At 41.8% G+C, this 12,462-nt stretch overlaps 1 protein-coding gene across 5 annotated transcripts in view; it reads right to left on the bottom strand.

Annotated features, from left to right (window-relative positions):
- LOC139423208 (cell adhesion molecule 1-like) overlaps positions 1–12,462 on the bottom strand; it is a 434,909-nt gene that overhangs the window by 31,174 nt on the left and 391,273 nt on the right. For 4 of the 5 annotated variants that reach the window (XM_071174957.1, XM_071174958.1, XM_071174959.1 and 1 more), the window contains one exon: positions 8,564–8,650. The exons of the other annotated variant lie outside the window; for it this stretch is intronic. In XM_071174957.1, coding sequence (XP_071031058.1) covers positions 8,564–8,650 — 87 coding nt within the window. The remainder of the gene's footprint in view (positions 1–8,563; positions 8,651–12,462) is intronic. 5 annotated transcript variants of the gene reach the window in all.

Here is a 12,462-nt window from a genome sequence, read left to right as displayed (position 1 = left end):
ATTGACTACTCTATCTCGCAAGAGCTTGTGCAGGCGAGGGCCTCATTTGTTCAATTCCAAAATCAGTTTACCAGATGGTGTTTTGCAATTTAAGCCTTGACGAAAAAAAGTATATTTGGGGGGAGGGGTAAAATGAATTGGTTGCCATCTCTGTTTATGTATTTTCATCAATTAACAGGCGGTGGCGGCTAGGGCTCCTGACACACAATTGTTTTTATTAGCGCGGGTACATTTTATTAATGGCTTTTTCTGTTGTACGTCTCCCAAACGTTGCTTTACGAGCGTCTATTTCCGTTTCTGGGTTGGGGTATAATTCTGTGACGTCTCATTCTGGTACATCATTAGTCATATACTGTATTCAATCTGAGAGAGAGAAAGGGAGGGAGTAAGGGGAGGGAGGGTGAGAGGTAGAGAAATGGAGGGAAGGAGAGAGAGGGAAGGAGGGAGAGAAAGAGAGAGGGATCCAGAGAGAGAGAGCGAGAGCGGTACATGGAGAGAAAGCGGGGAAGATAGACGTAGTGAGTGTGCTAGAGATGACTCTGTGTCTTGGTATCTGTGGACCAAACAGATAGATTCAACCTTCTTTCCGCTCTGCAGGAGTGGGTCCGTATTAGAGATGACAATAACTACTGTTGCCCCTGACTACCAAAAGGACAACAGCCTGCCCTGAGGACAGGGCCAGCACAAACACTGCATGTCAAGAGGAAAATCTATTTCTTTGCCTCTCTGACAGAGAGATAGAGAAAGAGATAGCGGGAAAGAATAAGGGATCTGGAGGAATGGAGGGAAACAGTACAAAGAGGGAGGAAAACAATAAGGGAAGCAGAAATACATATTTGGTAGAAAGAATGACAGGGGAGGGATGCGGGTATAAATGGAGACATACAAAGAAAATGGGAGCAAGATTTAGCCTTTGATAAAATTTGCACAAAAAAATAGATGGCAAAATATTGATAAACATACATTTCGGAGCTGAGGCACAACAAATAGAAATGAATGACATCTGTCCCCAGTATGGATGGTACACTCTTAGAAAAAGGGTTCCAAAAGGGTTCTTTGGCTGTCCCCATAGGAGAACCCTTTTTGCTTTCAGGTATAACCCTTTTGGGTTCCATGTAGAACCCTCTGTGGAAATAAGGGTTATACCTGGAACCAAAAAGGGTTATTCAAAGGGTTCTCCTAAGAGTGTAATGAGCAAGGTCCTTCCACTTAGCCATTTATTTTGCAGTGTAAATGGCAATTTAGTAATCTCTAAATGCCACCTCCTGAAGCCACCGAGTACTTTATTCTGGCATTGGGGCTTTAATAGAGTTCAATAAAATTGCAGTATACCACCATTCCAGTCCCCCTACAGACAGAAATAGTGTGGCCTCTACCCCGCGTACCCTCTGCTAGATTGTTTGCCGCTACTGCCTATGATATACAGTTGAAGTCGGAAGTTTACATACACATAAGCAAAATACATTTAAACTCAGTTTTCACAATTCCTGACATTTAATCCTAGTAAAAATTCCCTGTCTTAGGTCAGTTAGGATCACCATTTTTTTTAAGAATGTGAAATTTCAGAATAATAGTAGCGAGAATGATTTCTTTCAGGTTTTATTTCTTTCATCACATTCCCAGTGGGTCAGAAGTTTGCATACACTCAATTAGTATTTGGTAGCATTGCCTTTACATTGTTTAACGTGGGTCAAACGTTTTGGGTAGCCTTCCACAAGCTTCCCACAATAAGTTGGGTGAATTTTGGCCCATTCCTCCTGACAGAGCTGGTGTAACTGAGTCAGGTTTGTAGGCCTCCTTGCTCGCACACGCTTTTTCAGTTCTGCCCACAGATTTTCTATAGGATTGAGGTCTTTGTGATGGCCATTCCAATAACTTGACTTTGTTGTCCTTAAGCCATTTTTCTTAACTTTGGAAGTATGCTTGGGGTCATTGTCTATTTGGAAGACCCATTTATGACCAAGCTTTATCTTCCTGACTGATGTCTTGAGATGTTGCTTCAATATACGCACATAATTTTCCTCCTCATGATGCCATCTATTTTGTGAAGTGCACCAGTCCCTCCTGCAGCAAAGCACCCCCAATACATGATGCTGCCACCCCCGTGCTTCATGGTTGGGATGGTGTTCTTCGGCTTGTAAGCCTCCCCCTTTTTTCTCCAACCATAACGATGGTCATTATGGCCAAACAGTTCTATTTTTGTTTCATCAGACCTGAGGATATTTCTCCAAAAAGTACGATCTTCGTCCCCATGTGCAGTTGCAAACCGTAGTCTGCATATTTTATGGCAGTGGCTTCTTCCTTGCTGAGCGGCCTTTCAGGTTATGTCGATATAGGACTTGTTTTACTGTGGATATAGATACTTTTGTAACTGTTTCCTCCAGCATCTTCACAAAATCCTTTGCTGTTGTTCTGGGATTGATTTGCACTTTTCGCACCAAAGTACGTTCATCTCTAGGAGACAGAACGCGTCTCCTTTCTGAGCGGTATGACGGCTGCGTGGTCCCATGGTGTTTATACTTGTGTACTATTGTTTGTACAGATGAACGTGGTACCTTCAGGCATGTGGAAATTGCTCCCAAGGATGAACCAGACTTGAGGTCTATAATTGTTTTTTCTGAGATCTTGGTTGAATTCCTTTGATTTTCCCATGATGTCAAGCAAAGAGGCACTGATTTTGAAGGTAGGCCTTGAAATACATCCACAGGTACACCTCCAATTGACTCATATTATGTCAATTAGCGTATCAGAAGCTTCTAAAGCCATGATGTCATTTTCTGGAATTTTCCAAACTGTTTAAAGGCACAGTTAACTTAGTGAATGTAAACTTCTGACCCAATAGAATTGTGATACAGTAAATTACAAGTGAAATAATCTGTCTGTAAACAATTGCTGGAAAAATTACTTGTGTCATGCACAAAGTAGATGTCCTAACCGACTTGCCAAAACTATAGTTTGTTAACAAGAAATGTGTGGAGTGGTTGAAAAACAAGTTTTAATGACTCCAACTTAAGTGTATGTAAACTTCCGACTTCAACTGTATATGCACCTGCGCCAGTGGAGAAATGAAATCAGCCGGCACAGCGGATTATGACCATAACAGACTGTTCCCTCACATCTAAATACACAGTAATAATGGAACGCCCCAGAGAGTTAAAGGAAAAATCCTCTCAAAATTATATTTTGCTATTTTCATTAGTCCACTGTTGATACAGTCCCAAAATGTTAGCAGTCAAGTTTTCAAGATAATGGACATTCAAGAAGCAAAGTATCACACTTTGCTTCTTGAAATGTGTGTCATGTCACTGTACTCCTGCGTAAATAAACTTGATTATCATTAAGTGTTTAGTGCATTAACCTCTATAATTGCTCCAGGGGAGCTGCACTGCACCTGACCCAATGCGTCAAGCCCTTCGCTGTGTGTCCGTGTCTTGGGGGGTTGGGTTGTGAGCAGAAATACACATTTCTCTTCTATGTAAGTTAATGGAAAATATAGTACATCTTATCTTATCTAATTGCGATACTAGATTACATGAGTCTGACAAAGCAGGTAACAGCCTACTAAGACACACTCACTTGTTTGATGTGAGTAGAAGGTGTATCCAATCAGCAATGTCATTAGGTCTTTGGTTTTTCATTTAATCCAATCAGATAGCATAATCGAGCACAATGCCTAAGATTTCCCGGCCTGAGTAGATTTGTTCCAATTGTGCTGAGAATGGTCTGTCAGAAACTTTCATAGCATTTCTAGCTCAGGGCTGCTCAGCTCAAACGCCATCCTTAAGTGTTGTTTTGTTTATGCACATTTCAAAGATTTGGAATTGCAATGCTGAAAATGGCCTTCAGCAAATAGTTTCTGACAATGAGAGTTGTTATGAACAAAGAGAGAGAATTGCAATTGCAAGTTAATTTACTAGCCGTCACAAATGGCTTTATGTGGCACTAAGTTGAAAACCTAATACAATTGAATGGTTATAGTTAGGGCTCTATTCAATCTGTATTGCTGAAGTGTTACAGATTGAGTGATAGAAATGTAAATATAATTTCCTATTGAGCCGTCATCTGCAGCATTTACCGTGAATGCAGTCTCCACTAACGCAAAAACATTGCTGTAACAATGAATTTCCACAATACAGATTGACTAGAGCACTTAGTCCACAATAGTATGGCAACCAAGATGTCATATTGACCTGATAATTGACTTTAAATGTAATTGAATAATGATGATTTGTGGCATCATCGTGTTGTGTTGTCATGCTCATGTGACCCTTTTCAGGAAGCTACGGGTATGTTGCACATCACTACTTCACAGAGAGGCATTTGAACCTCTTAAAAGTTCGATCAAAATTAGTTTTTTTGTCTGGCAGAAATGCCCTCTGGAACATGTGAACTTTCATGTACCTTAATAACAAACTTGTATTCCATCTGTAAATACGAATACAATTATGAGCCCAGTTGGTTTAGCTATGGATAAAGGGGGGAACCTTCCCGATGGCCAGGATTGGCTAAGATAATAGATGGGCTGGACATGCTGGGAGATGAGTTTGGATTGGTCTGCCATGTAGCATGCTTCGGTCTATAAAGTGACCTGATCAGTATGTGTTGATAATCCTTTCTAACGTGGCTTTTTTGAAGGGTTTAACGTTAGCCATCAAGAACTAGAAAAATTGAGATACTTTTCTCAACAACATTGATACCCTGAATTTAAGAGGTGCTATCGACAGATCATTTTGAGAAAAACATCTACACACGCCACGGTCAGTGTGAACCGGAGTGACTTGACACAATGCTGGCCAAACAAAATGGAGTTAAATGGTTCCAGTCTGCTGTCGTTTCATTGCAAGTTAAAGCATACTGTTCTCTAGCTAGCGAACGTTAGTTTGCTGTCTCCCTATCTAACGTTACATGTATGATCTGTGTAGTAATGTTATTCGAATCAGAAAACAATTGAACCTAGTTGGTTAGCTTTAGCTACCTGCAAAGTCATACTACAGTTATGACAATCAGTTTGTATTCGTAGTAGTACGAGTTGAGATTATGCTGGTTCATTGTTTAGCTAGCTAGCTAGCTACATGTCCAAACAAAATACTCTACTTTGCCAGATGATTACACGACCTACCAAGTCAGTTAGGTTTGTCTGGGGGTGATTACGGCCATTTATTGTATTTCATGTGTAGATATGTACATGTCTAAACAATAGTGACCCATCCACATAGGTAGATAGATGGTGGTTATAGCATTTATTTCACATGAACCATCAATTTAGACAGGTGTGTCTGGGTAAGCATCATCTAATAATTATCTGGACACTTTCTGTTTTTGATATTGCTACTATGCAAATATGCACTGTACTGCTCACACCTTCTGTATCCTATGCATGTGACAAAGAAACTTAGATATTATTTGATAGTGTGTGTTTACCAGAGACAGTAATGTGAAGAACAACATGACCCGCACCAAAGTCAGATTAGGATATAGGCCAAGGACTAGATAAAGAGTATTTTTTACCTGGAGTCTTTCCTTATTGTAGGCTACTTCTTGAAATCTTAAATTGTTTACTACACCACTCACTCTGTTTAGCTCATGGCCTCACATATATCCTCGAAAAGATGGGTGGGGCTAAGGCTTAAAAGGGTGTGAACGATGCGTAACAAAGAAGAGCTCTCCAGTAGGTATATCAAAACATTCAAGGGCCATTTTCTCAAAAGTGGGGTTTGTCAACTTTCAAAGCAGAATTTAATTCCAATTGTTTCTTAACTGCAGTGTATGATATACAATTTGCTAGCTCTGAGGCTCTACTTTTATCCAATGTAAAAAACACAATTGTTTCAACATCAATTATAGATCAACTGGTTGACTCACAGCCTACAAATACCAGGGCCCATTGTCCATGTAGTTGTATTCATTCATTCTGATCTAAAAGGCAAAACTGATCCTAGAATAGCACTCTTACTCTGAGATGCTCGGTACTTACGGCCTCAGATCTAGAGGACTCATTGGTACCTTGTCAGTGTTTCTCCTAGACAGAAACCAATTCAAGTTTGTAGGGAATTAAAGTAAGCCAAAGCAATAGTAAGGACATACATTGAATCTGCAGCAACTGGTTTTGAGGAGGTGAGCCAAGATTACAGGAGTTGTAACAAAAAAAGGAAATATATTGCCTGTTCATTGCAACAGGTACACGATAATACAAGAAAGGCAGGGGAGAGATCAGAGCTAAATGTATCACCGTACCTGCATTCTGTATAACAGGAAATAGGATCAAACAAGGAATTCCATGAACGATCCTAACATCAGTGCCGACATTCACATCATGAATGTATTCTGATGACGACGCCAGGGACGGTTAACTTTTCACATATATCGCTTTTGCGACTAAGTTGATTGCGAATGTATTTTGAGGAGTGGCAAGGGACATGGCCTTTTCCAGTCACTAAGGCTGCGATTACACAGGCAGCCCAATTCAGATTTTTTTCTTCTCACTAATTGGTCTTTTGACCAAATAGATTAGCTCTGAAAAAGTGCTGATGTGAAAAGATCTGATGTGATTGATCAAAACATCAATTCATGGAAAAAAAGATAAGAATTGGGCTGCCTGTGTGAATGCTGCCTAAAAGTGATATGCACCTCATTTGGGGAAAGACGGGTCTATTTGTCTACAGGACATGAATGTGAATAGCTGGATGGGAAGAGAAGGGAGTCGTCTGCCTGTCCCCGTCTCTGCTCTTTTGTTTGAGCGTATGAAGATATGCCGGCATAGACAACCCGCAGGAAACACAAAGGAGATATGTAATCCCTGGCTCAGACAGGGCAGGATACAGCCCAGATCGTGATAAGCTTGTGAGAGCAACAGGAGAGGGAGAGAGAGAGAAAGAGAGGGGCGATTCAAGGCCAGGACAGGCCGAAAATATTTTTGGTATCTCAGATTGTTCTGTCAATGTTCACATATAAACTTCACTGGGAGGAATGATATTTGTCATGCTTTTTACATCTGTATCACATTTTTTGAACATAATGATGAGCTTGGCAATGTTAGGTACTTTAGGTCCTGTATATGCCTCCTGTAAGATCTTACGATCCGTGAATTGTACATGATACAGACAACATCTTGGTGTCATGATACTCCTAATCTCAAAAGCACACTTTTCATTTTAAGACATATTGTTTGGAACAATATACTGTACAAGTACATACAATTTCCAGAGTGGGCTCTCTGCTAATTTTATAATCTATTTTATGAGCAACACCAACACAGTAAATGGGAAAACGGATTCAAATGGAACTCCCCCTGCTGCTGATTTTCTGAAAGTGCAATCCTAAAGGAGGGCTGTGATTGGTTAATGGCCTATTATGTCAATTTCTATGTATAAAATGGGTCATATCATTAAAAATACCAGAGAGTCCACTCTGGAAATTTGACATGTTTGAAGAGTATATTATTCCAAACAAGTAGCTTAGTGGTTAGAGCATTGGGCCAGTAACTAGAAAGGTTGCTGGATCGAATTCCGGAGTTGACAACGTATAAATCTGTCGTTCTGCCCCTGAACAAGGCAGTTAACCCACTGTTCCCCAGTAGGCTGTCATTGTAAATAATAATTTGTTCTTAACTGACTTGCCTAGTTAAATAAAGATTGCATTTGAAAAAATAAATAAAAAGGGTACTTTTTAGATATTCATATTTTTATGTTGAATAAATTAATGTGAACGTTTGTTTTTCTGAATCTAGATATACCTTCATATTTGAGCGCACACATAAGATGTTGTCTGTATCATGTACGGTTCACAGATTACAGGCTCTTACAGGAGGCATATATAGGTCTAAATAGGGCCTAAAATGTCCGCTTTCATCTTTAAAAAAATATAAATAATTGTTATACAAATGTGAAAAGCATGTCAAACATCCTTCCCTCTAATTAACTTTCTATGTGAGAATTGCCAGAACAATCTGAGACACCTAGAATATTTTTGGGGGGCGTAAATGGGGGGAGGGAATAGATGGGGGAGGGGGGGAGAATACAGAGGGAGGGCGAGAGGGAGGGAGAGAAAGGGGGGAGAGAGGGGGAGAAGAAGAAAGGGATAGAGAAAGAGAGAGAGAGAGAGGAGGGAGAGAGAGAACGGCTGAACATTTTAGTGAGAGAAATGTGATGGGTGCGAGCGGGCGGATGATGAGTGCCATTGACAGCCCCGCGCTGCAGTGGGAGGAGGGAGCCGAGGCCTGGCCCCTCCAGTGCGACTCTGTTATTATTATCATTTCTCAGAATCTTATCAGGGCTGGTTGACGGCAAATATTTATCTCTTTTCCTCACACTCTCTTTCTTGTTTGCTCACAAACACACACACAGGCATGCACAAGGGGGTGTCAGGTCACACATTACAGTGGGTAATGGTAACAATAGAATGAGAACACATAAATACGCATGCACTCACACAGTGTGGGTGGTGGAAGTGGTGGTGTTTGTGGTGAGGGTCGGGTTTGGTGGGTATGAGGGTATCGCATATGCACACAAACAACGCACACACAACCACAAAACACACAGGGAGGTGGTGGGAGGTGATACTGTACCTGCAGTGGCTTCAGGGAGGGAGATGGTTGTGGTGGTGGGAGTGGTGGTAGTAGCTGTAGTGGGTATAGGGGTAGTGGTGGGGGCATCTGGATGAAGAAAACAAATACATGACAGACAAGGAAACTAATGAGTAAACCATGAAAACAAAAGACACAATGAAACAGACCTGGGTCCAAATACTATTTGAAACCTTTTAAATACTTGTAGTGTTCGCTTTACCCCTCTAGATTTCCAGTTGGGCAGGGTTTGCATTTCTGAGACTATTGTATTGGTCCATGAAGCCACCCAGCTTAATCGAGCACAGATAAAATATCTGAAATTATTTCGAATAGTATTTGAACCCAGGTCTGCAATAATATGAAACAATTCTGATGGGGAAATTATTAATTCATACCAGTGGCAGTGCATTTGTTTGCCTTTAAGCCAGTCATAAACCAAGCTATATAATTTTTTAAAGGCTAAATTAAGGGATTAATTCCGGGTGGTTAAGGTTCAGGTTAGGGTGTCCAAATGTGTCAATGAATCTCTCCTACGCATGCTGTTGGCATGATAATAATAACAACAAGCCCATCACAGAAAAAAACTGCAGTCCATTCGTAAAGTATTCAGACCCCTTCCCTCTTCCACATTTTGTTATGTTACAGCCTCATTACAAAATGGATTAAATATATATATTTTTATCAATCTACACACAATATTCCAAAATGACAAAGCGGAAACAGGTGAGTGTAACGGATGTGAAACGGCTAGCTAGTTAGCAGTGGTGCGCGCTAAATAGCGTTTCAATCGGTGACGTCACTTGCTCTGAGACCTTGAAGTAGTGGTTCACCTTGCTCCGCAAGGGCCGTGGCTTTTGTGTAGCGATGAGTAACGATGCTTCGAGGGTGACTTTTGATGAGTGCAGAGGGTCCCTGGTTCGCGCCCGGGTCGGGGCGAGGGGACGGACTAAAGTTATACTGTTACACTCAGGTGTATCCTGTTTCCATTGATCATCCTTGAGATGTTTCTATAACTTGATTAGAGTACACCTGTGGTAAATTCAATTGATTGGACGTGATTTGGAAAGTCACACACCTGTCTATATAAGGTCCCACAGTTGACAGTGCATTCCAGAGAAAAAACCAAGCTATGAGGTCGAAGGAATTGTCTGTAGAACTCTGAGACAGGATTATGTCGAGGAACTGATCGGCGGAAGGGTACCAAAACGTTTCTGCAGCATTGAAAGTCCCCAAGAACACATTGGCCTCCATCATTCTTAAATGGGAGAAGTTTGGAACCACCAAGTCTCTTCCTAGAGCTGGCCGCCCGGCCAAACTGAGCAATTGGGAGAAAAGGGCCTTTGTCAGGGAAGTGACCATGAGCCCGATGGTTACTCTGATAGAGCTCCAAAGTTCGTCTATGGAGATGGGAGAACCTTCCAGAAGGACAACCATCTCCGCAGCACTCCACCAATCAGGCCTTTATGGTAGAGTGGCCAGGCGGAAGCCACTCCTCAGTAAAAGGTCAATGACAGCCCGCTTGGAGTTTGCGAAAAGGCACCTAAAGGGCTCTCAGACCATGAGAAACAAGATTCTCTGGTCTGATGAAACCAAGATTGAACTCTTTGGCCTGAATGCCATTCCTACGGTGCAGCATGGTGGCAGCAACCTCATCCTGTGGGGATGTTTTTCAGCGGCAGGGACCTGGAGACTAGTCAGGATCGATGGAAAGATGAACGGAGCAAAGTATAGGGAGATCCTTGATAAAAACCTGCTCCAGAGTGCTCAGGACTGGGGTGAAGGTTCAACTTCCAACAGGACAACGACCCTAAGCACACAGCCAAGACAACACAGACGTGGTTTCAGGACAAGTCTCTGAATGTCCTTGAGTAGTCCAGCCAAAACCCGGACCGATCGAACATCTCTGGAGAGACCTGAAAATAGCTGTGCAGCGACCATCCCCATCCAACCTGACAGAGCTTGAGAGGATCTGCAGAGAAGAATGGGATAAACTCCCCAAATACAAGTGTGCTAAGCTTGTAGCGTCATACTCAAGAAGACTTGAGGTTGTAATCTCTGTCAAAGGATCTTCGACAAAGTACTGAGTAAAGGGTCTGAATACTCTATAAAACAGTTTTTGCTTTGTCATTATGGGGTATTGTTTATAGATTGATGAGGGGAAAAACTACTAAATAAATTTTAGAATAAGGCTGTAACGTAACAAAATGTGGAATGAGTGAAGGGGTGTGAATACTTTCCAAATGCACCGTATAAAACCAAAACTCAATAATTTAAAAAAACATGATGGACATGATAAGTGATGAAAATGCACTGTCCAAGTCTCAAAACATCAACAAACATACAAATTGGCGCAATGTGAGGTCCGATGGAGGAAGGGACGTTCAGCACACATACTTTCAACTCGAGGACTACCCCCCAGTTGCATTTTCCATTTACTTCATTAGTCGACTCGACCCCCCACCAATAACTGTAGGGGGAAATCAAAAGTGACATTCTCTCAGTTGGACTGGTGGTGCTGCATTGATAAGAACTTGGGGCTGAGGCTTGCGGCGAGGAGAGAGCCTCGTCACTTGTCATGCTGCTCAGTTGCCTGAGAGTGTAGCGAAAAACAGGGGGAAGTGTTAAAGGAGTGCAGAGAGCGAGTGATTGCAGCATTTTTTCCCCGAGGATGAGAGAAACACAACCAAACAGGTTAATGAAACGAGGGGAAATAAAGAGCGAGAAAGAGAGAGAGAGGGGGATGGAGAGAAGGAGAGAGAGGGAGAGAGGGAGTGAAATAGAGTTAGAGAGTATTTTCTGTTGTGCTAACAGGCGTGAATGGTGACGTGCGCCCACGGCCGCACAACTGTTTTGCCTGTCTGTCCTCGTCCAGCCAGACAGATACCACTGTGTTAACATCTGTGGAGGTGGGTGGAAATTGGCCGACAGCTTCCCTTCCTCACTCCCTCTCTGCTTTCCTTGTTGTCTGAGTTCTATCAGAACATCACGGCAGGAGGGCCCAGAGACACTTTCCAACTGACGAGGAGGACTTGGAGGACTGGGAGGCTGGCAGGGACACATCAGAGAGACGGTGACGGCAAAAACGTGCTCTTCAAACATGCTGTGTTTACCAAGCCTTTCAAATATCACTGACAGGATGCACACAAATATTCCAAATACCTCATTCCAAATGGATGTCAATTAAATTGAATGAATACTACCCATCCCTGCAGGAAAATGCAGCTTGAAAGTAAAGACATTGAGATATAGTGTTTGTATCTGCTGAAATGGAGGGGTCACTTTCTCCTCCGTTTTTATTGCTTTCCGTTGTTCTGACTGACAGTTTGTAATACAAGCTGCAACTTGTGTGTCTGAAATTAGCATATGCTGGTGGACGACTGTTTTCATAGGTTTTGAATGATTTCGGATAGCTTTGGCAATGACTTCACGTCAACTTTCAGAATTGTCCCATAGGGTTCTGGTCAAAAGTAGTGCACTATATGGAAATATGGTGCCATTTGGGACGCACCCCAAGGCTATTGAACTACAGCTGTAGGATCTTAATTGTATCACCCTGTTGCAGGAGAAATTCCCTGCAATGCAGGAAATGTAAAACGTCTAGTGTATTTGAGGTCTGTAATTTCCAGACTTGATTTTCCCAAACTAAAAATATGTCAATCCCTACAAAAATGTCCATTCATTAAAATCCACATAATACTTCACATTTCCTGTTGCTGAAAATTGTCTCAAATTAAGATCATATATCTTGCAACACTTTCATTTACTCTCGTGCAAACACATAACTCGAATCCTGACCCTAACCTAATCATAACCAATAGATTTGCTGGTGCCATTTCCCTTCTAGTTTTCCTGATTGAAACACATTCTTTCATTTTACTAAGATCCATCAAATCACAGTG

This window comes from Oncorhynchus clarkii, chromosome 12 (assembly GCF_045791955.1).
Source record: "Oncorhynchus clarkii lewisi isolate Uvic-CL-2024 chromosome 12, UVic_Ocla_1.0, whole genome shotgun sequence".
Taxonomy (NCBI): Eukaryota; Metazoa; Chordata; class Actinopteri; order Salmoniformes; family Salmonidae; genus Oncorhynchus; species Oncorhynchus clarkii.
Note: the sequence above shows the minus strand (reverse complement) of the source record. Positions and strands in the feature narration are given on the sequence as shown.